This window comes from Cetorhinus maximus, chromosome 1, assembly GCF_964194155.1.
Source record: "Cetorhinus maximus chromosome 1, sCetMax3.hap1.1, whole genome shotgun sequence".
NCBI lineage: Eukaryota > Metazoa > Chordata > Chondrichthyes > Lamniformes > Cetorhinidae > Cetorhinus > Cetorhinus maximus.
This window is the reverse complement of record NC_135879.1, coordinates 171,612,985-171,640,409: the sequence shown is the minus strand read 5'-3', so window position 1 is coordinate 171,640,409 and position 27,425 is coordinate 171,612,985. Positions and strand designations below refer to the sequence as shown.

Here is a 27,425-nt window from a genome sequence, read left to right as displayed (position 1 = left end):
AACACAATGGAGGGTATTCTCAATGTGAAGATGTGACTTTATCTCGACAAGGACCGTGTGGTTGTCACTCCTACCAGTACTTCATGGACAGATGCATCTACGGCAGGCAGGTTGGCGAGGATGAGGTCAAGTATGTTTTTCGCTCTTGTTGGTTCCCTCAGCACCTGCCGCAGACCCAGTCTAGCAGCTAGGTCCTTTAGGACTCGACCAGCTTGGTCTGTAGTGGTGCCACCAAGCTGCTCTTGATGATTGACATTGAAGTCCCCAATCCAAAGTACACTCTGCACCCTCGCCACCTGCAGAGCTTCCTCCAAGCCATGTTCAACATGGAGGAGCATTGATTCATCAGCTGAGGTACGTGGTAATCAGCAGGAGGTTTCCTTGCCCATGTTTGACCTGATGCCATGAGATTTCATGGGGTCTGGAGTTGACGTTGAGGACTCCCAGGGCACCTCCCTCCCGACTGTACACCACTGTGCCGCCACTGCTGCTGGGTCTGTCCTGCCAGTGGTAGAGGACAAAGCATCAAAGTTCAAGAATTTCACTGCTCTTTTTGCGATGAAGTTCCAACATTTCATTAGTTTTGGGTTTTTTTAATTCTGCATTCAACCAATTGTTTTGATTCATCAACAATTCCTTTTCCTGTTCAAGGAGTTTTAATAGAGACCTATGAAACTTGAAGCACATCAAGCTTTGCTTGAAGATCTAACTTTGTTGAATTTGCTTCTACAAGTTTATCGTTTAGATGTTTCAAGTCCTCATTCAAGTGTTCTACCTCCTGTGACCAACACTCCAATTTTCTCACCAGTTCTCAATTTTTATTAGCAAACTCATCTTTTGCGCGTGAAAGTTGGCTTTCCACATTGACCAGTTTGTCCATAGCAGAGCCCAATTTCTCACACAGCCTTTGACATTCCTCATTTATAATACTAACTTTTCTGCGTCCTGGGTTAGTGATTTTTTTCACTTCATCCTGTCTAGCATTACGAGCTCAGGCTCTAGCTACCATGCAACTGGGAAACAATCCAGGATATTCCTCCTGCAAAATCTCTGTTTCTCTCATCTCAGCTGGCTCTCTTCAAACTCTCGGAGATGGTAAGAATTTCAAACCTGCCAAATTATTACCCAGTATAAAATTTATCCTTTCCATAGGTAAACAAGAAACGCTTGTCATAGTAACAATTCTGCTTCCTAAGTCACTTCATCAATTAGCTTTACATAAGGGAACAAGTTCCTAAGTTCCATAAAGACCCCCTATTAATACTTTCTCTTTCATCAAACCATCTGAAACACAAATTGTATCACCAGCTATCATCAATGATTATTCTGCCCCAGTAGCTCTCAAAATATTGATTTGTTTACTTGTTGGAGAATTAAGTGAACACTTCTCCCTGTGAGGCAAAATCTCTATAACCTTGAGCAACCTGTCTCACTTCAGCAACTCACCACCACCTTCTCAAGGGAAATTAGGGATGGGCAATAAAAGCTGGCCTAGCTAGTGATGCTCACATCCCATAAATGAATAATAAAAAAGCATTCAAGGGAGAATACCCTTGACCATCCTAAGCCAGATTCCCCCATTCTATTAGGTTCTAAGTGAACACATTTCACTTGTACCATTGACACCGTTTTAACACACATTTCCTTTTCTGGTACAACCTTTTCTAAAGATTCCTTAGGCATCATTATTATTGCCACTAGTTTACCATTTGGCTTCCAACAATTTGCTTTTACATGCCCAATCTTACGGCAATGAAAATATACTTTCCATTCCTTTTATTGTCTACTCTTATCATTTTTATTGACTGGAACAGCTTCTCTTAAACCATGTGACTTAAGCTTTTCTTTAGCCAGTTCATACCATTTAATTTATTTTTCTTTCTGGAGTTCAAGCTCAAGCTTTTGCCTTTCCGTTTCTTTCGCTCTGTTTTTCCCCCTTTCCCAATCTGATTTTCTTTTATTTTTTTCTTTCTCAAGCTGCATCATCCGCAAATGAATTTTAGCTAACTCAATTGAACAGCTATCTGGACGAGCACTTCCTTCTTCTAATTTCAGATGCTGTGAGACTACCTCAATTATATCTACTTTCTTAGTCCATGCTTTTAACTCTACCTCTTCTACTAATGCAATTAACCTAGCCTTGGTTAATTGTTGCTTATCACTCAGAGAAACATTTTCCCCCTCCAGGAAGGTCGTAGCAATTGACAAAGCTATTCTGGTTTTCATTCTGTTGGGAATCCATATCTCCAAGAACTATATGTGTTTTAAAAAATTGGAAGGACATTGGAATATCAGAACACTTTCTTGGGAATTGACCTGGATTTCTTTTTAAAAAAAGGTTCAGTTCACCTTGGATTGTGAGCAGGCTGCTTTTTCCAATAAATCACGCGACTTCAGTTAAATAACCAGCAAGGCATCTAGGCAAATAAGAACTGTTCATATTTGAGCTTTAATTGCTGTTGGGGGAAAAAGCTGCTGTTTCCAGGCTGTGGGCCCATGCTGATTGGGTGAAAAACACCTGACCTGGGAAGAGTTCTGTCTGAACATGTTTTTTTATAAATCAATGTGTGCCTTGGGAGCAAACCGAGAAGGAAGATTGCTTCTCTCTCTCTCTCTCTCCCTCTCCCTGCATTGCCTGGAGTTTGGAGTGGTTGTTCACCTTCAGCCAGAAAATTCTCATCTCGGCATGTAATTGAAGACCTGCGAAGCTGCAACAGAAACAGTGTTTCACCAAAGACACTTTGGAAAGGACTTCCAGACATCTACTGTAATCAGTGAGCCATCTTCACATGTAGAACCACCATATTGGCAGTGTCAAAACCCTTTGAACTTAATCCTTTTCCATAAAGTGTCCCCATTGTGGAAACATTTTTTCCCCCTTATGCCAACCTCCACAGAGACCCTATTTGTCTTATCCTTTGTTTTGTGTGTGTTTGCCCGTCTGTTCGGATTTCAAAGGGGTGTATAGTTACACTTCCAGATTACAAATTATAAATTAAACAGTTTTTTGTAACTTGTTTTAAAGAAAAAGGTTTTTTTCATAATAAATCAATTAGTTTGAGATTATTGAAGGAAGCCTGATTAAGGTCCCTTTTATTCTGGGTCTAACAGTAGTGAAAGTAAACAGTTGCCCATTTTGGTGAGTAAATTAAACATTTACGTTTATGGTGTGAACTGTAGAGTAGTGGGGTTAGAGAAACTGCGCAGCCCTCCCATCCTGGTCATAAAAATTCAGTATAGTAAAAATCACCGTGGAAATCTTATCAACCTTAACCCCAGCAAGAACCAGCACTCATATTTGTCTGTGGGTTTGAAATCCCCCAAGAGACCCCAATTTATGTTACAATCATTTAGCAGCCCCCAGGTTTTTGGTAAGATCCAACCAGGGACTAATAACATTTTGTTTAAAGTAGATAAAGTTTGAGATACAAGACATTTGCCTGGTGAATAAAGCCACAAGATTCCACAGGTTTTAAACAAACAAAAATAAATTTTACTATACAAGGTCAGAAAAATAAAACAGTTTACAATGTCTATCTTATACTCTAACATTCAGGGTAAGTATGAGATACATGTGAATTAACAAGCCAGCTATGGTCGAACACACCATGCTACACATTAAATGGCCAATATGACCAAAACAGATTCCATGGATTCCTCAACAACCCACCCAGATGTCAGTAACACTGTGACTCAACCAATCTCACTGAAGCCCTGCCTCTCTCACGAGAGGTTCCAATCTTCACCTTCAAAGATCTTGCCTTGGAATTTTCTCCAAAGGTCGCTCCAACTCGGACAACTTCAACAACGGTCCACCTTGCAGGGTTTCAATCTCACCTTCCAAGATTCAGTTTCCCTGGATGCCTGAGTATACACTCAAGCACCAACTCACAAACACAACTTCAGACCTTCAGCTGCGCTGCGAAGAACACTATTGCTCCAAAGACGTACCTTTGCCTGAATGGCCCGCAGCATGGAGTCACAAACCTCCGGCACCTAATTAGATGTTCAGGGCTTCTGCTGAGCCCTCTTCGATTACCGGGGCTTCTTTCAAGCCCATTTCACTTAAAGTCTGCTACCCAGAGCCCTTTCTCTAATTGGACCCTGTTTCTCTGCTCCTCTCTTTTTTCCCTTAACTTAATTGGGACCTGTCTCTGTCCCTCCCTCTGTCCCTTGACTAGGATTTCCTTTTGAGACCTCTCCCTGTCCCCTCTCCTTTTCCCCTGCCTGGGACACTTGCTGGCCATGGCGCTCTGCTCCCAATCACCTGACCCGGGTTTTCACCCTGTTTCCTTATGCACAAGTGCATTGGGCCAAAAAAATGTAACAATGCCGATTTGTGCATATGCAGCCTGCTGCTAGTCTGCGCATGCACAAAATATCTGAGGCCCATCAGGATTTGAAGTTCCTGACCTCCGCACTCTCAGCGTTAAGGTAAGTTTGACATTCAAAACATTGGGTACAGAAGAGATTTATGAGGGTGTTGCCAGGAATGGAGTACTTTAGTAAGAGGAAAGTTTGGATAGGCTGGGGTTGTTCTCATTGGATCAGAGGAAGTCGAGTGGGACTTTAATTGAAATGTACAAAATTATGAGGGGCCTAGGCAGAAGGACGTATTTTCCTTAGCAGAGAGGTCAAGACCCAGGAAACATAGATTTAAATTAGTTGGTGAAAGAATTAGAGGAGAATCGAGGAGAAATATTTTCACACAGACGGCTGTGAGAGTCTGGTTTGCATTTCCTGAAAGGGTGATAGTGACAGAAAACTTTATCACATTTAAAATAAACACTTGGAGATTTTTGATTTGGCATTCTGACAGATTGATCTTTCACCAGTTTCACTTGAACCAAGAAATCATTCCTATTGTTTTATCTAATACTAAAACAGATTACATTGACTTCCCAAAGCCTGTCCACCATCTACAAGGCACAAGTCAGGAGTGTGATGAAATACTCCCCACTTGCCTGGACGAATGCAGCTCCCACAACACCCAAGAAGTTTGACGCCATCCAGGACAAAGCAGCCTGCTTGATTGGCACCACATCCACAAACATTCACTCCCCCCACCACCGACGCACAGTAGCAGCAGTTTGTACCATCTACAAGATGCACTGCAGGAATTCACCAAGGCTCCTTAGACAGCACCTTCCAAACCCTCGACCACTACCATCTAGAAGGACAAGGGCAGCAGATACATGGGAAGACCACCACCTGGAAGTTCCCCTCCAAGCCACTCACCATCCTGGCTTGGAAATATATAACCGTTCCTTCACTGTCGCTGGGTCAAAATCCTGGAACTCCCTTCCTAACAGCACTGTGGGTTTACCTACACCACATGGACTGCAGCGGTTCAAGAAGGCATCTCACCATCACCTTCTCAAGGGCAATTAGGGGTGGGCAATAAATGCTGGCCCAGCCAGCAAAGCCCACATCCCGTGAATAAATTTTTTAAAAAGATGGAAGTGGAGCATTGCTTTCTTTCTTACTTGACTACAGAGTCATCTCATGTACAAAGTATTTTCAAAAGTCCCAACAATCATTCACCTCTAGTGATTCAACAGCCAAGCAGCAATCACTGAATGGAAGGCAGAGTACATTCAGATGTGTTGCCATCTTCCTAGCAAAGAATCTTGAGAGGCAGGATAAGGGACATTCCATGACTTTCTCCTGGGTGTTTTTCAACTGGACCCCAACTTGTAGTATATGCAAGTCAGCCTCATGGAGTAATCCCCATATGTTTACTAAGCACTACTATCTAGATTTGACAGCTAAAAATCATAATGTCTTTCACAGGTCTATTCTGAGAGTTGGTATCAAGCCTCTTGTGTAAGGGCCTCTCCCTCTTGAATCAGCACTACTGATACACAGTCCTACGGTACATGGAGGATGGTTACTTCAGAAGGATAGGTTACCTACTTAGATGAGTTTCCTTCACTTTTTTTTCCAAAAAACACACACCCTTGGCACATTACAATCACGCTCTACTGTCCTCCAAACTTTCAAACATATAGGTTTTTAAGGTTAAGAAATCTTGTAGCTAGTACAGCCTCAGTTTTGTTTCAGGTCAAAACCAACTGGCACAGGTCCTACAACTTCATAGGATGTGGAAATGGCACACTACATGCACTCTGTTGATTTTATGACAATGTTTTACATGCAGAGTCACACGTACCATTCCCTGGGATTCTTTCCTCCTGAAAAGGAAAGTGGCAGCCATGATGTAGAAAATTAATTTTGCCAGATATTTATGAACATAAGTTGATGAATACTTAAGTCAAAAGGCAAATAAGATTTTTGACCAGCCACACTATCTTCGCTGACAAAACCGATCATAACCCAAAATTACTGTCAGAAATACAAGGACTTACAGGGAATCTTTGTCCAAAAGTGAGTGGCTTGCTTGTCAGCCCCATAATTTCCCAAAATGCAGCCAATATGTGAAGCTCTATGTTGGTGGTAGTTTAAACTCAAAAACCAGCCCTGTTGTGATTACCAAGGTCGCATTACATTCTTTCTTTATTTTCAGTTATTTGACGCTGGCATTTCCAAAAATTCCTGGATTATCAGCATTAAGAGCTTTCCGAGCACTTAAGATGATTGCAATTTTACCCGGTGAGAAAATTTGAACAATTTTGCAATGTAAAACAGAACATTCAGTCAACAACATACCTATGCCTGGTAACGGCAATTCAATTGCGCACTCTTAAGTGTCTTTCATTTCTGTTGGACATGTAACTTCACTATTCTATCATCACAAAGAATAAAATCAAAATTCCTGGAGGTCCACTCTTCTGGCACAAGGGCAGCAGCGCTAATCTTCGCCCACCCAGGTTGGAGACAACATTCCGAATCTTGGGATTTGGATCAGCCTCTTGGCTTGGATAAGCCACTGGCACATACAAGGGCACATGAGCAGTGCATAACTCAATCTCCCTTCGGAATACAAAGTAACTCAGTGCTGAAGCCAATGAGGCAATCATGGCCTCACCTGTACCTCCCACTTCCAGCCCCAGTTGCTTTGAGGTTGACCGATTTCGTAGGTCAAGAATTGGTCAGTACTTGCAAGCACATATTTACTTACTTAACTTTTAAATTCTTGGGGCAGGATTTCCCGGTTGGGTGAGCGGGGGTGAGGCCCGCTCACTAATGCGGGGTATCATCAGGTGGAACTCCCGACGTCACCCCGTGTCATTTCAATTTCAGGTCGGCGGGGGCTCAGCTGAATCAGCCATGCGCCTGCCGATCTGTCAACGGCCTACTGAGGCCATTGACAAACTCATTAACATCATTAATGGACCTGCCCATCCAACCTTAAGGTTGGCGGGCAGGCCAGGAGCCCTAGTGGGATTCAGAGAAAGCATGAAACCTCATCCAAGGGTGGGATGAGATTTCATGTAGGTTTTTAAAAATTTTAAATTTAATAGAAGTTTAACTAAAAGTGATGGACACATCCCAACTCATGTGACAGTGTCACATGAGGGGACATATCTGGGAAATTTTATTTTTCTATTTTTAATATTTTTACATTTGGAGCCAATCTCCCTGAGTCCGCACTTAGCATCAGAGAGATGAGTGCGCTTTTTCGCGTGCATGTGCGAAAGAGCGCACTCCCGGCTTAGGGAATCCCCCCCGCCCACACAGGGAGCACATAGAGCTTTCTGGCGGATGTCATGCTGGGCGGGCCTTAATTGGCCCGCCCATGTAAAATGGCAGTGCGCCCCAAATCAGGGACGCCGATCGGAGGCGTGCCTGCACACACCCGCTCCTGAACTTGCCCCCACCGACAGGGGGATAATTCTGCCCTTGATCACAATTGTGTTCCCATTTTGAGTCTGATGCAAATGACAACAAACCATTGGAAGATGCTGTTGTAACTGCACTATGCCAAGCTGGACAAATCTAGACTTCAACCCACCCAATCACTTGACCTTATACCAGCCCCGTCTAAGATGCTGCAAGGTTCAGTCGGGCTAATGAAACAAATGAAACTTTTGAACATTCAGCTCTAAGTGCTGAGTGTACCTGTCAGATATCTCTACACCTGACCCCGCCAAAGTTTTCATGGTCAGGAAGAGATCCTTGTGAGACAGTGGCAACAACAGCACCAGTCAGGGTGCATCTAAACCACCTTCCATATTAGTGAGCCCGAAAGTTTGACTGAAGAGTGGCCTGCTAGGAAGTGCGAGGTTTTGATCCATAGTTGGCCTCTGCTTCCACCATTCTGTAGCCTGGTATAATGTACAAATGGCAACCTTATTCCTTCAGATCTGGAGACCAGCAACAGAGGAATTGTGGCATTTGAAATCTCTGCTGCTGTCCTCATTCTTTTTTGTTCCATTGACCTTGTTAGATGTGGGAAGAGGCTTTACTCCTTACAAGCCTGAATTGGAATGCCATGCCAGGCCCCAACTTAGTGTATCCAAGTTCCAGCCAAGATTCAAACCACTTTGATAAACTGCCACCAAATTACCCCAAAAGTATATCACAAGGCATAGTTATTTAGTGACATGGTTTCTTAAAGAGCAGAAAAATGTTTTTTTTCATTCACTGGCTGGCTTAACCTAATACAGATAGTTCATTAAGAACTAATAATATATAAGAACAATATTGCATATTAGCAGTAGAATAGTAATTCATGTAGTTAACAGCTAATAACCACCAGAAATGCCTACACAATCCTAAATCTGAATACAGGCCCCACTTTTAACACAACTGTGATATAATTTTCTGAATGTTTCATTCAATGCAAAACTTAACTGTTTCTGCAGGGCTAAAGACTATCATTGGTGCTATATTCAAGTCTGCCAGGCTGCTAATGGAGGTCCTTCTTCTCATGATGTTTGTCCTCCTAATAATTGCATTGTTTGGACTTCAAATTTTCAAAGGCGTTCTGACACACAAGTGTGTAAAAAATCTGGCACCTGGGATTAACATTACTCATAGAGAATGGGGAAATTATATTCAAAACAAATGTAAGTGTTGGATCATACATTTATAAATGCTGTATTGGTGATGAAAGATTGCTGCTATCTGAACATCCTAGTTATATATCCTTTCGAAGTTTGAAATTACATCTGTCTTTTAATTAACTGTAAAATGTAGAATGTATAGAGTTCTTACTCACTTTCTATTAGGTCCAGAATTGGCCAAACAGATGTTGATGACTTTTTGACATTGTGTTGTTGTAGCATTCATTATTTGTTTTGCGCACCTACAAGGTGAGACTTTGCGGTTGGACAGAGTGGCTGGTTTGGCCTAGAATTGGAGTAACATTGTATTGGTGTGGACACATCACCAACCACCCACCCCCCTTCACCGCTCACCCCTACCCCCTGCCACCATCACGAGTACTCAGCATGACCACAACAAATATAAAAGGACAACAATTTGCCCCTTTTGTGTGTTGTGTGACTTAACATTGCAACAATTCCTTCAAACTTTTTATTAATTGACCAGTGCCCAGTGTCCAAGCTCCATATGCTGCACTGCTAGTGGTCATTGACCTTCATGGGTGAGTACGTATAATGATTGTTTGAAAACTATTATTTTCTCCACTGCCAACTACCTTCTTAAGCTCTCTCCCCTGTCTTATCCACAAGTAGTAGTTGTAAGGTCCACACAGCTGATTCCAACCGCATCTTTCCCCATTCACAATGGCATTGACTCCTTGCTGAATTATAGTTTAATGAGGATTCTTCAGTGCTATATGTAAGGAGCCATTTTCCTCTTGACAATGAATTTCGACAAATCATTCAACCACAGCAGATCCTAACCATACCCAAGTTCCACCCATGCATACTTTCAATGGAGATAATTTGAGTAATGATGAAGAGCTGGAACGCTGGCTAATGTTCCAAAACCAGATTGCTGTCATTCCCTGGCCAGGGTCAGCAAACTCATTTCAGGTATTGAACCTGATTTGTGTGGCTGAGTTATTCATTGGATAAACCAAATGAGCCATTGGGCTAGCCTAGAAATTGGAACCCTGATTGATTTTTATTCCCCCTCTTCCCAGCTCAAGGATATTGAAAGCAATTGTCACGGCCCTCTAATGCCAAGATCATCTAAAACGACACAAGGATTCTTCTTGTCTGTTTGACTCAATGACATACTAATTTTTAACATATATGAAAAATATTTGGGTAATGCTAGATATTTGTATCAGGAAAAGAAAAGAACATGGCACCACAAAATAAAATATTGCACATTCACAAACTTCATTATTATCCATTTCACTCCATATTCCCATTTTAAATAGACTTCTATATATTTTACAGCTAACTGGCTTGTGATTGAAGATGTTGACACCATGGTTTGTGGAAATGGAACAGGCACTGGGTAAGCACATCTTGACTATAACATTTACTTTGCTAAAGTTAAACAATGAGGTAAAGTTATTGTTAAAGGAACAGCTCAACTCCATCAATCCCTGTCAACCATAGGAGGCTGAACCAGACCATTGGTGTAGTATTTGACCCCGAAAGGACTTTCTAATCATATATCCACGCCATCACTAAGATCACCTAACTTTGCCCAATTTAGCCCCTCCCTCAGCTGGTCTACTGCTAAAACCCTTATTGATACCTCTGTTACCTCTGGGCTTGGCTATTCCCTCACACACCTGGTCAGGCGCCCATCTTCCATCATCCATAAACTTAAGCTTATGCAAAACTTGGCTGCCCATACCCTAACCCATGCCACGTCCCATTCACCTATCACCCTTGTGCTCACTGACTTACATTGGCTCCTATTTGACTGGAGCTGTTTCCATTGAGGTTCCACAGGCCTCAATACTGGGCCCTTTGCTTTTTGTGATATATATATATCAGTGATTTAGACTTGAATGTAGGGGGAATGCTTATAAAGTTTGCAAATGATACAGAAATTGCTTCTATGGTTGAAAATGAGGAAGAAAGCTGTAGACTGCAGGAAGGTATCTATGGACTGGTAAGGTGGGCAAAAAAAGTAGCAAAAGGAATTCAATCTGGGAGTATTGTGCAATGCATTTGGGAAGTGCAAATGATGCAAGGGAACACACAATAAAAGATAGAAGAGTAGAGGAGAAAGGGCTTGAAGTGCCTATCCACAGATCCCTGAAGGTGACTGGACAGGTAGTAAGGTGGTTAAGGAGGCATTTATTAGTCGAGGCATGGAATTATATGAGAAGGGAAGCTATGCTATAACTGTGTAAACTACTAGTTAGGCCACGGCTAGAGTACTGCTTACATGTCCAGTCACCACATTATAGAGAGAATGTGATTACAGAGATAGTACAGAGGAGATTTATAAGAATGTTGCGAAGTGGGAGTGGGGGCGCATGGTGGGTGGGGGGGAGGGGGGGGGTGGGGGTGGGGAGCATGGTGGTATAGATTTAAAGTGATTATTATTGAACGTTTAGAAGGATGTTGAGGATAATCTCTGGGAGCCTGGAACACACTGCCTGAAAGGGTGATGCAGGCAGAAACTCTCATTACATTTAAAAAATATTTGGCTATGCATATAATATGCTATAACGTACAAGCTAAAAATTGGGATTAAGCTGGATAACTATTTCAGTCAGCACAGACATGACGGGCTGAACAGGCTGCCTCTGTGTTGTAAATTTTCTATATTTCTACATTTCTAAAATGAGATGTCTGGTGATGGAAGATTGGAATTGAGTCAACCCTCCATAGCAGACTCTGCAATGTGATACCTGATGAAACAGGTCCACAGTACTCCAGGTCATACGTTGATAATTTCCCTGTGATTTTTTTTCCCATTCACCCTCAGAGAATACTGCAAGCCAATTCCATGATGGATAGCATAGCCCTGACTGGTGGAGGAATATAGCGATGCTGCTTTGAATGTCAGGAGAAGGGGTTTAGATTCTCTCTTGTTTGAGGTGGTCATTGTCTGACACTTAGAAAAAAAATAGAAGCAGGAATAGGTAATTCGGCCCTTAAAGCCTGCTCCGTCATTCAAAATGATTATGGTTGATCGTCTATCTCAACACCATATTTCCATTCTCTCCCCATACCCCTTGATGTCTTTAGAGTCTAGAAATCATTCTATTTCCTTCTTAAATATATTCAATGACTTGCGCTCCACAGCCATCTATGGTAGAGAATTCGAAAGGTTCACCACCCTCTGAGTGAAAGTTTCTCATCATCTCAGTCCTAAACGATCTACCCCATATTCTGAGACTGTGACCCCTTGTACTGCAGTCCCCAGCCAGAGGAAACATCATCCCTGCATCCAGTGTGTCCAGCCCTGTCAGAATTTTATACGTTTCAATGAGATCCCCCTCTCATTCTTCTAGACTCCAGTGAATACAGGCCTAGTCAGCCCAATCTCTCCTCATATGACAATTCTGCCATCCCAGGAATTAGTCTGGTGAACCTTCGCTCCTATGGCAAGTATATCCTTTCTTAGGTAAGGAGACCAAAACTGACACAATACTCCAGGTGTGTTCTCACCAAGGTTGCAGTAAGACATCCTTGCTCCTGTACTCAAAAAAAAAAGTAATTGCATGGCATGAATGTTACTTGCCACTTATCAACCCAAGCCTTAATGTTGTCCAGATTTTGCTGAATGCGGGCACAGACTTCTTCATTTTCCGAGGAGTTGCTAATGGAACTGAGTACTGTAATGGAATATTGGATAGGCCTCCTTCCTTGCTGCATCATTCTATCTGAGTGTGTGATCTGGGCTAAGTGATGTGCTGAGGAATCATTATATTGTTGATGATGCCACCTTTCTGAATGAGGTGCACCATACTCTTAAACTTTTAATTTGTTGGGACAAATGCTGAACTGATGCACCAATATAAGGCTACTATTAATATTAATCTGAATTGCTGTTGGCTGGATGGAGGCTTTGCGGTACTGTTTCCAGCTTGATTAAAAATATCATAATGGCTGCCACCTATTTTATTAGTTGTTAACTCCATAGGCACAAGCATTACACCAAAGTGAATCTATATATCACCACTTTACAGGAGATGTCCCACAAACTTTACTTGTCTCCCTGGCGTAGGATTCAATCCAAACAATGGATACACAAATTTTGATAATATTGGATGGGCATTAATTACAGCCTTCCAACTCATCACACTGGACTACTGGGAAAACACATATAACTTGGTATGTATTTGAATGAGAAATCTACTGCAATTTATTTATAAAACATTTCAGTTGTATTTAGTCAGTTGCAATAAATCCTATATATTTTCTCCCACTACCCCTTGCAGTGCAGTTTCCAGTTGCCTCACAATCCCTGACTAGTGAGGACTTGCTTAGCAGCTGGAATATAAATAACTGGATGAATAATGAGTCTGAACTTAATATATCATTTCCTGTTCAAGCAAGTTTGATTTGATATTAAGTTAAAAACTTAACTTGCTTTTGTTCTTTTTCCTCTTTCGTTCATTCACTTATATGTTTATTTTGGTTGTCATTTGTTACGATTGGTAAAGGGGTTGCTTGGTATCAGAGAATGCAGCAATTCTCCAATCAAACCAGATCTGGAATACGGCCTCTTTTACCTACCAGCAGTAATGCCCTTAGCGTTTGACAGAGGGAAGACATTGGGCATCCTCCTAATTGTAACCCATCAGTGTCCCCGTTAGGCGGTGGTAAAAAGCCTTCCATCCAGCATTGAATTGGATGTTATCTCAGGCTGCCTAGTGTAATCAGGACAGTTGCAGTCTGACAATGGCTTACCGTCCTGTTTGAGCCGGAACTCCAGCTGCCATCCTCAAGCTGGCCTAACATTGGATGACTGAGCCATCTATTTATTTCAGAAAGAAGGCCCCTTTAATATGTAAACCTGGGTCCTTGTTAGGACAGAACTGAGCGGAGTGTGTACTAAGCACTCTCTGCCCTTTTGCAGTTGGCATTTCAGCCATAGAGGAGCCCAGAGGTAAGCTTTTATTTATTTTGTGGAGCTTATGAGCTGTTCAGAAATCACCTGGGCTACTGTTGCACTGGGTTTCTCCCTTTGTCCCTGTGAAAGGATGCTTGACCCCCCACCACCCCCACCCCCCCCCCCCCCCCCCCCCCCGCCTCCCTCACTCCACCCCACCACTCCCCCCCACCTTGCCCCCCAACACCACTTCCTCTCTGGTCCACGTCAACTTCAGGCCTCACAACGTTGTGTTGGCCTTGACACCCCTTTTCTAGAACACAGCCTGCAGGGGTATGGTAATGATGTTCGGCCTTTAGAATTGATTAGACCACCAATCTGCGCTATTGAGCAGTCAGCCAGCTCACTAGGTTGATCGGCCACTGAAATTTAAAATTTAGGCCACTCTGGTTCAATTTGAGAAAATCATGTAGGCCTCAGGTTGAACCAGGAGAACCTTTGAAGCCCACTGCTGGTTCAACCAGTAAAAAGCTAGACCATGCACCTGGCATTTGGGATATGCTCAGCTCCAGCTAAAGGGTTTCTATCAAATCCTTGTTGGCAGAACAAAATCCAGCCCAAAGCTGAAAAACCCAGGCAAGCACAACAACAGTACATAGTAACACCACTGCCACTCTACAATCAATCCCCTAGGCCATCCACAACCCAAGCCACGCAAGAAAGTTTAGTTACTACCACCAAGTGCACCATACATTGTTCACTCTGGACCACAAATGTAACCTACTCTGATGCTTTGGTCAAAGGACAACTGCAATAAAAAAAAAGTGTTTTTTATAAATATTTAATTAGACTGCACATTACATGGGGCAATCGTGCAACAGTCAAGGAAAATTCCAAGTAATGATTGCTAACCATTGTACATTGGTTGTGGTATAATCATCTATGCTAAAGTTTAATTCATGTCACCCATCTTTTGTCTTTTTTTATGTTGACTTTGAAGAATTCACTTTCCTCCAACTCATTTCAGGTACTACGTGCTAGTGGAGCCTTTTACATTATATTCTTTATAGTTGTTGTCATGTTTGGTGCTCACTACATCGTAAATCTGGTGCTGGCAGTCGTGGCAGCTTCCTATGAAAAGGAAGCCAAAAGAAAACAAGAAGCAAAGGAAGAAGAGGAACGGATTTTGGAATTAAGGCGACAGAAAGCACTGCTGGTATGTCTCAGAACAGACGAGAAATTAAATTAAACAACTTTTATATAGCTCCATTAACATAGTACAAAGGAGGGCCAATGGATTGATTAAGAAGGAGAAAATAGAGTATGAGAGTAAACTTGCGGGGAACATAAAAACTGACTGTAAAGGTTTCTATAGGTATGTGAAGAGAAAAAGATTGGTGAAGACAAATGTAGATCCCTTACAGTCAGAAACAGGGGAATTGATAATGGGGAACAAAGAAATGGCTGACCAACTAAATACATACTTTGGTTCTGTCTTCACAAAGGAGGACACAAATAACATACCAGAAATGTTGACGAACACAGGGTTCAGTGAGAGGGGGGAACTGAAAGAAATCAGTATTAGTAGGGAAATGGTGTTGGGGAAATTGATGGGATTGAAGGTCGTTAAATCCCCAGGGCCTGATAATCTACATCCTAGAGTACTTAAGGAAGTGGCCCTAGAAATAGTGGATGCATTGGTGGTCATCTTCCGAGATTCTATAGACTCTGGAACAGTTTCTACAGATTGGAGGGTAGCTAATGTAACCCCACTATTTAGAAAGGGAGGTAGAGAGAAAACAGGGAATTATAGACCAGTCAGCCTGACATCGGTAGTGGGGAAAATTCTAGAGTCAATTATAAAAGAAAACAGTGGAAGAATCGGACAGAGTCAACATGGATTTACAAAAGGGAAATCATGCTTGACAAATCTACTGGAATTTTTCGAGGATGTAACTAGTAGAGTTGATGAGGGGGAGCCAGTGGATGTGGTTTATTTGGACTTTCAGAAGGCTTTTGACAAAGTCCCACATAAGAGATTGGCGTGTAAAATTAAAGCGCATGGGATTGGGCGTAGTGTATTGAGATGGATAGAAAACTGGTTGGCAGACAGGAAACAAAGAGTAGGCAGTGACTGAATGGCAGGCAGTGACTAGTGGGGTACCACAGGGATTGGTGCTGGGACCCCAGCTATTCACAATATACATTAATGATTTAGATGAGGAAATTAAATGTAATATCTCCAAATTTGCAGATGTCACAAAGCTGGATGGGAGGGTGAGATGTGAGAAGGATGCAGAGATGCTTCAGTGTGATTTGGACAAGCTGAGTGAGTGGGCAAGTGCATGGCAGATGCAGTATAATGTGGATAAATGTGAGGTTATCCACTTTGGTAGCAAAAACAGGAAGGCAGATTATTATCTGAATGGCTATAAATTGAGAGAGGGGAATGTGCAAGAGACTGGGTGTCCTTGTACACCAGTCACTGAAGTTAGTGCATGCAAGTGCAGCAGGTGGTAAAGAAGGCAAATGGTATGTTGGCCTTCATAGCCAGAGGATTCAAGTACAGGAGCAGGGATGTCTTGCTGCAATTATACAGGGCCTTGGTGAGACCACACCTGGAATATTGTGTGCAGTTTTGTTCTCCTTATCTGAGGAAGGATGTTCTTGCCATAGAGGGAGTGCAGCGAAGGTTTACCCGACTGATTCCTGGGATGGCGGGACTGACATATGAGGAGAGATTAAGTCAGTTAGGATTATATTCGCTGGAGTTCAGAAGAATGAGGGGGGATCTCATAGAAACCTATAAAATTCTTACAGGACTAGACAGGGTAGATGCAGGAAGGATGTTGCCGATGGTGGGGGAGTCTAGAACCAGGGGTCACGGTCTGAGGATACGGGGTAGACCACTTAGGAGTGAGATGAGGAGAAATTTCTTCACCCAGAGAGTGGTAAGCCTGTGGAATTCGCTACCACAGAAAGTAGCTGAAGCCAAAACATTGTATGTTTTCAAGAAGGAGTTAGATATAGCTCTTGGGGCGAAAGGGATCAAAGGGTATGGGGAGAAAGCAGGAGCAGGCTATTGAGTTGGATGATCAGTCATGATCATAATGAATGGCGGAGCAGGCTCGAAGGGCCAAATGGCCTACTCCTGCTCCTATTTTCTGTGTATGTTTCTATGTCCCAAGGCACTTCACATCTTGCTTTGAATTTGCTTCTCCCATATTCTAAATGGAGGGGTGTGGAGGGCGCTGGGACTTGGCCCCACTGCTCTGACACCACTGCTAGTCCAGCCAAGTTTCCTCCTTTAGGCTTCATCACGCGCATGGCCACAAAATCATGGTGGTGCAGCAATGGGACTCTAACTGCAGCACCGGAAGGGCTGGCCAGATATTTAAAGAAGAACAAGAGCCCCGCAGACCACCTTGTAGCCCTCAACAGAGACCCGCACAGCTAAATGAGTGGGGACCACACTGAAGGATGAAGTGGCAGCCATAAAGCCTTCCCCTTCCATTAGGAAACTTTAGAGTCACTTTCCAGGATGAAATGTCACCTTCCATATGGCAATCCCTGGAAGTAGCAGATGGATGCAAGGAAATGTGATGTAGACCCAGGCCCTTCCCATCCATTGCCATTTGCGTGCAGTGAGTTGAAAGGCTGGTGGTAAGCAGCACTCCTAGTGGCTACAGGAAAGTGAGGCAATGGTCGAACCAATTTTTCCACCCTTTCTCGCTGTTACCCTGACTGATTATCAATAAAGCAGTAAAATATACATTGTCCCTGCTGCTCCCAAGGCAGTGTGATTTGAATTCAGTTGTTTAGGGAAAGCGGTGAACTTAGGATATCATATTCTTAAAGGGAGGAAGAAAAAAATTGACAAATGAGCCCACCATGAAAGCCATTTGATGCACTGAATGATAACCATAAATTGTGTCCACAAGATGGCAGCAGATGAGCGATCAGTTTTCACTTTGTTCATTTAATAATATTCCTTGCATTTAAATAGCACCTTTGACATTGTAAAACACTCTCAAGGCTCTTCACAGAAGTTATTATCAAATAAGGTTTTGACGTCAAGCCACATTAGGAGATAATAGCTTGGTCAAAGAGAGAGGTTTTAATGACAGTCTGAAAGGAGGAAAGAGAGGCAGAGAGATTTAGGGAGGGAATTCCAAAGATAAAGCCAAGGCAGCTGACGGCATAACTGGCAATGGTGGAGCAAAGAAAACCAGGATGGGAAAAGGCCAGAATTGGAGGAATGCAGAGACCTTGGAGGATTGTTGGGCTGGAGGCAGTTATAGAGGTGGAGAGGTGGGAGACCATGGAACATAAGAACATAAGAAATAGGAGCAGGAGTAGGCCATTTGGCCCCTCAAGCCTGCCCCACCATTCAATAAAATCATGGCTGATCTGCCCTAAGCTTCAACTCCTTTTTCATGCCAGCTCCTCATAACCCTCAACTCCCCGATATTTCAAAAATCTATCTACCTCCTCTTTAAATACTCCGTGATCTAGCCTCCACAACTCTCTGCGGTGGAGAATTCCAGGCATTCACTACCCTCTGAGAGAAGAAATTCCTTTGCATCTCAGTTTTAAATGAACATCCCCTTATTCTGTTACTATGTCCCCTAGTTCGAGATTCCCCCACTAGTGGAAACATCTTCTCAACATCTACCCTGTCAAACCCCTCAGAATCTTGTACATTTCAATAAGATCACCCCTCATTCTTCTAAACTCTAATTAATATAGGCCTAACCTGTTTAGCCGTTCTTGATCAGTCAATCCCTTCATCCCAGGAATCAGCCTAGTGAATTTCTTTTGAACTGCCACCAATGCCAGTATATCCTTTCTTAAATACAGGGACCAAAACTGTACACAGTACTCCAGGTGCAGCCTCACCAACACCCTGTACAGTTGTCACAAGACTTCCCTATTTTTAAACTCCAACCTAGTAATACAGGCCAAAATTTCATTTGCCTTCTTAATTACTTGCTGCACCTGCATGCTAACTTGTTGTGTTTCATGCACAAGAACAGCCAGATCCCTCTGTGCTGCACATTTTTGGAGTCTCTCTCCATTTAAATAATAGTCTGCCTTTTGATCCTTCCTACCAACGTGCATGACCTCACACTTTGCTACATTAAACTCCATCTGCCAAGTTTTTGCCCACTCACTCAACCTGTCTATATCCCCTTGCAAATTCCTTACGTCCTCATCACAACATGCATTCCCACCTATTTTTGTAACATCAGCAAATGTGGATACATTACATTCTGCCCCCTCCTCCAAGTCATTAACATAGATAGTAAATAATTGAGGCCCTAGGACTGATCCTTGTGGCACTCCACTAGTTACGTGTTTCCAACCTGGGGCAGAATTTTCTGCTTGATGTGCGGGGGCGGGCCCCACACGTTAAGGTGTAAAATGACGCGCGGTGACATCGGGCGAGCATCCCGACATCACCACACGCCATTGTGATATTTCGTTGGGCGGGCGCGCGATGAAGTTCGACACACGCCCGCCATTAATTAATAGGTTAGTTAAGGCCCTTAAATCGTCAATCGATGCCGATTTTCAGGCACCCGTGCGATCTTTGGCTCGGCGCATGGGCGCAGTGGGCAGACGGGTAAGCAACTTTTTAATAAAACTCATCCACTGGCAGGATAAGAGGGCTCAGTGGTGTTGTCAATCTGGTCTGGGAGTATTTATTGCAGCAAGCTTTTTAAACTTGCCTGTGTGATCTGTAGCAGTTCAGAACGAATTCCAACAGCTTTCTGTGTACTTTGAACCTTCAGCTCAGCACTCTTCAGTCAGGAATCTTTATCGGGCCTGCAGCTTTCCGGAGGCCTCCCTTTAGCCTGGGTATAGGTTCTGACATGTCCACTGTAGGAGGAAGGGAGGCCTAGAATAAGGAGGAGGCCAAGAGTGCACAATCAGCCTCCAGGGGAACCACCTTGAGAGTACAGGCACAGACACAAGGGGCGCTGGGCCAAGAGGTAGTCCAAGGTAGAAGGGGCCGCAGAAGACTCCACTATCCTGCTGCCAGGGTACACAGGTGGAGAAGCAGCTACCTCAGTATGACTGAGGTGCAGTGTCGAAGGAGGCTCCGACTGCCAAGGGAGACAGTCAACTACGTCTGTCAGATGATTGGCTCTGAGATCTCTCCTAACTGTGTGGGCGGACACCCCATGCCAGCAGCTCTGAAGCTCACAGTTGCCCTCCACTTCTATGCCTCTGGCTCCTTCCAGGGCTCGGTGGGTGATCTTTGCGGTGTCTCCCAATCAGCTGTCGACACTTGTATCAAGCAGGTTACAGACGCTCTGTTCAGACGGGCATTCACCTTCATCCACTTCCGCTGCGGCCAGGCAAGTCAGCACAGCGAGCCAGAGGCTTCGCCGCCATTGCTGGCTTCACCCGTGTCCAGGGTGCAATAGACTGTACACATGTGGCCATCAAGGCACCAGCAGGTGAGCCCGGTGCCTTCGTCAACAGGAAGAGCTTCCACTCCATGAACGTGCAGATAGTGTGTGATCACAGGATGCTGATTCTACAAGTCTGTGCAAGATACCCAGGCAGCTCCCACGACGCCTACATCCTCATACACTCCCAAGTGCCGGGGCTCTTCAGTGCTCAGGCTCGGCTTGATGGATGTCTGTTGGGTGACAAGTGCTATCCCCTCCTAAGGTGGCTCATGAAGCCTCTCCGCCATCCAAGAACAGAAGCTGAGCAGGGCTACAATAGGAGCCACGCCTCCACAAGGGCTATGGTGGAGAGAGCCACCGGTCTTCTCAAGATGTACTTCCGATGCCTGGACCGCTCAGGGGGCGCACTCCAGTACCCCCCAGATTGTGTCTCGGTGATAGTGGTTGCATGCTGCGCTCTCCACAATCTTGCGCTGGAAAGGGGGGACGCAGTGGACGATGAAGACGTTGACGCAGTGGATGCAGCTGCACACGATGAGTCCAGCACTGATTCTGAGGATGAGGACGCACACGGGAATGATGAGGGGCTAAATGCTGACCCAGGACTACACCAAGGAGGCAAGAACACCCGGGAGACTTTAATCCTATGAACCTTCAGCTAGCTCCACACAAATGGATCAGGAGGACCAGCCTTGCCTGGTACTTCCATAGTCGGCACTTAAGTGCTACATCTGCCACTTCATCAGCTGCAACTAAGGGCTTTGGACACAAACCTCAATGTCCACTCAAGCATTCATGACATGTATGTGAAACATACAAATGCAGCACAAAGGACCCACCCTCAGCCATGGTAACACATCTGGATTTAATTTTATCCATTATATGGTCAAACAAAATGAAAGCAAAATGTTTTTCAAACATCAAGAAATAATAATTCCCTAATCTCGGGCCAACACAAAAGTACCAGTGAGAAACCTGTGGTGTGCCTAAGGTGCCTTATGCTTACATTTACGGGTGCTACGTCTTGGTGTCGCCCCATCGCTTGGAGTGGGATCTGAGACAGCCCGCTGACTCTGCTCTCCTGTTGGTCTTGATGACCTTGGCGGGCGTCCTCTGGCCAGTGGAGCCTGTGCTGGCCCCGCCTGGGAGGGATCTGCCAGTTCCACAGCTGGCATCTCCCCAGTCGTCGCAGCCTCACCCGATGAAGCAGTCACTGGAAGAGGGGCGGAGCAACTGGTGCCCTCATCCAGAGCGCCCTGAGAGGAGCCCGCAGGTACGACAGGCAGCTGCTGCTCTGACGTGAGGTCGGACCTCCCTGCTCACCGTCGATGGAGGGGCAAAGAACAGGGAAGCTTGAAGCCCACACCATCTCCCACATTGGCACTGACCAGCTGTGGCCACTGGCGCTGTGAGGGCTTGCAGGTCTGAGCGTAACCCTAGGAGAAGCTGCTTGTTCTCCTGGAAGCCCCTCTCCACGAGAGCCGCCACTCTCTCCGTGGAGGAAGCACGATGCTCTGCCATGAGGCTCATTGCATCAGTGATGCTCCACGTAGACTCCTCCATGACAGACACCAAGCGAAGCACAGCCTCATGTATCTCCCCCAGATGCTCCCGCACACCCGGCAGCATTTCCTGCAGCTGCTGCGTCGCGGACGAGCAGATCATCACGCCCCGACTCAGCATGTGCCTCGTCCCCTGCAGTTCTCCGGCTGCTGGCGCCATCGGCACTCTGTCCCTGCCATCTCCTCCAGCGATTGTGAAGTGCCCTCTCCACTGTGCCCTGGGACACTAGCTGATGTTGCAATTCCCACCGATGTGCTAGTATCTGCGCTGGTGCCTGCCTCACAGAAATGGTGTGACACAGGTGACATCTGAGGGCCCTCAGGTGTGAGAGGCAGCATCTGCAATAGATCATGGTCGCCAGGCTCTGATGATGCTGAAAATAACAACAAGGACAGTGGATCAGTTAGCTTCCACACAGTGACACACTTCATCCTTTTCCCCCTGGCTCATTATACGCTCAACCTTCCAGAACCTATGGAGACGAAGATTGGTGGGGTGGCAAATAGTCAGGAGGAGGCCCAAACATTACAGGCGGATACAGACAGGCTGGTCAGATGGCATAAGGAATGCCAAATGGAATGTTATGTAGATAAGTGTGAGGTGATGCACTTGGGCAGGAGAAACAAAGTACGGGAATACATGAGGAATGGTAAGATCGTGGAAAGTAAGGAGGATCAGAAGGATCTTGCTGGGCATGTTGACAGGTCCATTAAGGTAGCGGGACAGGTACATAAGGCGTTTAAGAAGGTAAATGCCATGCTTGCCTTTATTAGCCGAGGAATAGAATGTAGAAACAGGGAGGTCATGTTGCAAGTGCAGAAAACGCTGCTGACTCCACAGCCTTTGGAAGTTAGAGAAGATATGGAACAATCAGTTTATGTTGCCTTTTATGTTGCATGCAGTTGTAATCAGCGCTTCATGGGAGGGATGAGATTGGAGTGGAGAGAGTGCAGAGGTCGCTGACCAGGATGCATGCTGGGCTGGAGAATTGGAGTTCTGAGGACACATAGCATAGACTGGGGACCTTTGCCTTGGAGCACAGGAGATTGAGGGGAGACATTATTGAGCTTTATAACATTATGAGGGGCATAGATAGGGTTGACAGAAAGGAACTTTTCCCCTTGGCGGAGGGATGAGTAACCTGGTGGCATTGATTTAAGGTAAGGGGCTTGAGGTTGACAGGTGAGGTGATGAGGAGCTTTTACGCACAGTAATGTAGGACGCACTGGCTGAAAGGGTGGTAGACGCAGAAACTCTCCTAACGTAATAAGTATTTGGATGTACAACTGCAATGCTATGGCATACAAGGCCATGGGGATAGTGGTCAGAAATGGGATAAGGTGACTTTGGAAGGTGCTTGACACGTGCATCTTCGAAGGGCCGAGGGCCCTTTGTCTATGACTCACACCTCTGAGTCTATCAGTCTATGAATGAGCAATGTTGCTACAATAACAATCATCAGTGCTTTGGATGGTGGGAAGACAGAGTGGATGTCACTGTGGACCTCGAATACCTGGCCGCTCCACCCAATCCTCACCAACACCTGTGGACCTGGGCGCATGGCGCTTCTCAAGCTCCAGGGCCTCCTGCTCGAAATGGCTCAAAATCAGCAACTGGGCCTGGCCACCTCCAGTCTGCAAACGCTCAGAGGCATTGTGAGCATTTTTCTCCTGAAAAATAGAGAAGACCATTCATTGTGGCTAATCGCACATGTACTCTGCATGCGCACGCCACACCCCAACCACAGTGGCCCATCTCAGGCCTCCAAGTGCCTCCTCTCCACGCTATTGCTGATCAGTCACAAAAAAATAGTACAACTGCTCCCAACCCCCCTCCCCCCAATGGCCACCTTGGACACATTCTGCATCCATCACTTTAAGAAACACAAAGTCTTAATTCCCATGGCAAGGAGGCGCAACTAGGTGCAGCATCAAGGGCAGCAGATGGCTCTTGGCCACGAAACCTTGAAGCTCCCCTTCCATAATCTCATCACCGTGAATAGGACGTGTTGGAGTTCTGAGTATGTGCCTAGCTGCATCTCCTGCAGGTTGCCTCCAGACTCGTCATGTGCGACTAAGAGCAATACATGGTGCGGGGGAGAACCCAACTCCTCATGAACCACTGAGGCTGATATATGCATGGTCACTATCTGCTTAACCATCCAGCGTACAAGAAATGCCCAACATGATTCAATGCAGTCACAACAGTAAGACTTGTGGGGGGTGGGGGGCCCTCAAAGGCTAAGGCTACCTGCTGGGTTAAATGCCCAATACCAACATGGTACTCACCCTTCCAGAGCACAACAAATCATTGAAGCGAATACGGCACTAGATCCAGGCGCGCCGCACCACATCGCGGGAGCTCCTCCCAGGCACGCTTTGTCATGTGGGGGGGCCTCCTCCTCCCATCCTGGGGAAACAGCGCCCTCCACCGTGCTGACATCTCCTCGAGAAGGGCAGCAAGGCAACCAGCAGAGAAGCGAGGGGCACATTGGCCCCCCGCTGGCCTACCCTGCAGCCTGCCCTACTCCTGGGGCAGACCCTGCAGCCTGCCCTGCTCCTCTGCCCTTCCCTCCAGATTGACCTGCTGAGCAGACCCCATGCGGTTGGAACTGCAGCTGACCATAGCGAACAGCCTACAGGAGGCTGCCAGACCTTTTAAACAGACTGCCGAGTCACCATTGGACCCGGTGGTCTGTACACGCCTGCCGCAACCTTCACATTCCGGTTCTCCACGGGATTCAGAAATGTGCTGGACGGGCCTTAATTGGCCCGCCCATGCAAAACGGCAGTGCGGCCCCAATCGTGGGCAGTGTTTGGGTCCATGCCCGTCCACGTCTGCACCTGCTCCGCCCACCTGCCAAACAGAAAGTTTTGGCCCTGAAAAAGACCCATTAATCCCGACTCTCTGCCTTCTGTGTGTTAACCAATCCTCAATCCATGCTTATACCATGAGCTCCTATCTTGTGCAGTAGCCTTTTATGTGGCACCTTATCGATTGCCTTCTGGAAGTCCAAATACACTACATCTACTGGTTCCCCTTTATCAACTCTGCTTGTTATATCCTCAAAGAACTGTAGCAAATTTGTCAAACATGATTTCCCTTTCACAAAACCATGTTGACTCTGTTTGATTACATTAAGCTTTTCTGAATGCCCTGCTATTTCTTCCTTAATAATGGATTCTAGCATTTTCCCAACAACAAATGTTAGGCTGACTGGCCTATAGTTTCCTACTTTTTCTCTCCCTCCCTTAAACAGGGGCATCACATTAGCGGTTTTGAAATCTGCTGGGACCCTCCCAGAATCCAGGGACTTCTGGAATATTTCGACCAATCCCTCCACTATCTCTGCAGCCACTCCCTTTAAAACCTTTGGATGCAGGCCATCAGGTCCTGGCAACTTGCCTGCCTTTAATCCCATTAGTTTGTCAAATACTTTGTCCCTCATGATAGAGACTGTTACAAGATCTTTCCTCCCATTTGCTCCTTGATTATCTGATATCTTTGGGATGTTTATAGTGTCCTCCACCGTGGAGACCAATGCAAAATATTGGTTTAAATTATCTGCCATTTCCCTGTTCCCTGTTATCAATTCTCCAGTCGCATCATCCAAGGGTCCCATGCTCACTTTAACAACTCTCCTTTTTATATACCCATAGGAACTCTTGCTGTTTGTTTTTAAATTTCTTACCAATTTACTTTCATAATCAATTTTCTCCTCTTCATTAGCTTTTTAGTCATCCGCTGCTAGTTCCTAAAAAAATTCCCAATCCTCTGGCCTGCCACTAGTTTTCACGCTTTGTATGCCTTAGTTTTTGATTGGACACTCTCCTTGACCGCCTTTGTTAACCACGGGTGGTTCATCCTTCTCATCGAGTCCTTGTTTCTGACAGGGATAACTTTTTGCTGAGCTTTATGAAGTATCTGCTTAAATGTCTGCCACTGCTCATCCACTGACCTTCCCCTTAGTCTATTTTCCCAGCCCGCTTTAGACAACTCTTTCTTCATACCTCTGTAATTGCCCTTATTTAAGTTGAGGACACTGGTTTGAGACCCAAGTTGCTCGCCCTCAAACTGAATTTGAAATTCTACCATGTTGTGATCACTAGCCCCTAGAGGATCCTTAACTACAAAATCTCTTATTAATCCTACCTCATTACACATTACTAGATCTAAAATAGCCTGTTTCCGGGTAGGGTCTGCAACACGGTGCTCTAAGAAACAATCCCTGGTGCACTCTACAAATTCATCTTCCATGTTACCTCTGCCAATCTGATTTGTCCAGTCAATATGCAGATTAAAATCACCCATGACAATTGTAGCACCCTTCTTACATGCCTCCATAATTTCCTGATTTATGCTTTGTCCTACAGTGAGGCAACTCTTCAGGGGCCTATAGACGACTGCCACCAGTGACTTCCTTCCCTTGCAATTCCTTATTTTCACCCAAATTGATTCCACATCACAATCTATTGCACCTATATCACTAGTCACCACTGCACTGATACCTTCCTTTATTAACAAAGCTACCCCACCTCCTTTTCCTTTTTGCCAATTTTTCCGTAATGTCGAATGCCCTTGAATATTAAGTTCCAAGTCTTGGTCACCCTGCAGCCACATCATTCTAAAAGCTATCAAGTCATATTCATTTATTTCTATTTGTGCCATCAACTCATCTATCTTGTTACAAATGCTTTGTGCATTCAGATAAAGAGCCTTAAGCTTTGACTTTTTACCATTATTTCTCATTCTGGTTCTAACTTCTGCTGCATTCTTCTGCTTATATTTTCTGCCCAATCTTGTTACACTTTGATTGTCATTTGCCTCTTCACTATGCTGCACCTCTGCTCTCTCGTTTCTTTTTGATTTTTTAAACTTCCCTTCAACCATCTTCAGCTGCTTCATCAATGACCTTCCTTCCATCATAAGGTCATTGGGATGTTCACCGATGATTGCATGATGCTCAGCACCATTTGCGACTCCTCAGATACTGAAGCAGTCCATGTCCAAATGCAGCAAGACCTGGACAATATCCAGGCTTGGGCTGACAAGTGGCAAGTAACATTCACACCACACAAGTGTCAGGCATTGACCATCTCCACAAGAGAGAATCCAACCATCGCCACTTGATGTTCAATAGCATTACCATCACTGAACCCCCCACTATCAATATCCTGGGGGCTACCATTGCCCACAAACTGAACTGCACTAGCCATATAATTACTGTGGCTACAAGAGCAGGTCATAGGCTCGGAATCATGCGACGGGTAACCCACCTCCTGACTCCCCAAAGTCTGTCCACCATCAGGTCAGGAGTGTGATAAAATACTCTCCATTTGCCTGGATGAGTGCAGCTCCCACAACACTCAAGAAGCTTGACACTGTCCAGGACAAAGCAGCCTGCTTGATGGAGGACACCCACAAACATTCACTCCCTCCACCACCGATGCACAGTAGTAACAGTGTGTACCATCTACAAGGTGCACTGCAGGAATTCACCAAGGCTCCTTTGACAGCACCTTCCAAACCCACAACCACTACCATCTAGAAGGACAGGGAGAGCAGATAGATGGGAACACCACCACCCGGAAGTTC

General features: G+C 45.0%; 1 protein-coding gene across 1 annotated transcript in view; it reads left to right on the top strand.

Moving 5' to 3' along the window:
* The window catches only part of LOC144676471 (sodium channel protein type 4 subunit alpha-like), a 199,818-nt gene that overhangs the window by 5,459 nt on the left and 166,934 nt on the right, over positions 1-27,425 (top strand). The window contains exons 3-7 of the mRNA XM_078537156.1: positions 6,527-6,612; positions 8,769-8,972; positions 10,278-10,338; positions 12,980-13,124; positions 14,873-15,061. Of these exons, the coding sequence (XP_078393282.1) occupies positions 6,527-6,612; positions 8,769-8,972; positions 10,278-10,338; positions 12,980-13,124; positions 14,873-15,061 (685 nt within the window). The remainder of the gene's footprint in view (positions 1-6,526; positions 6,613-8,768; positions 8,973-10,277; positions 10,339-12,979; positions 13,125-14,872; positions 15,062-27,425) is intronic.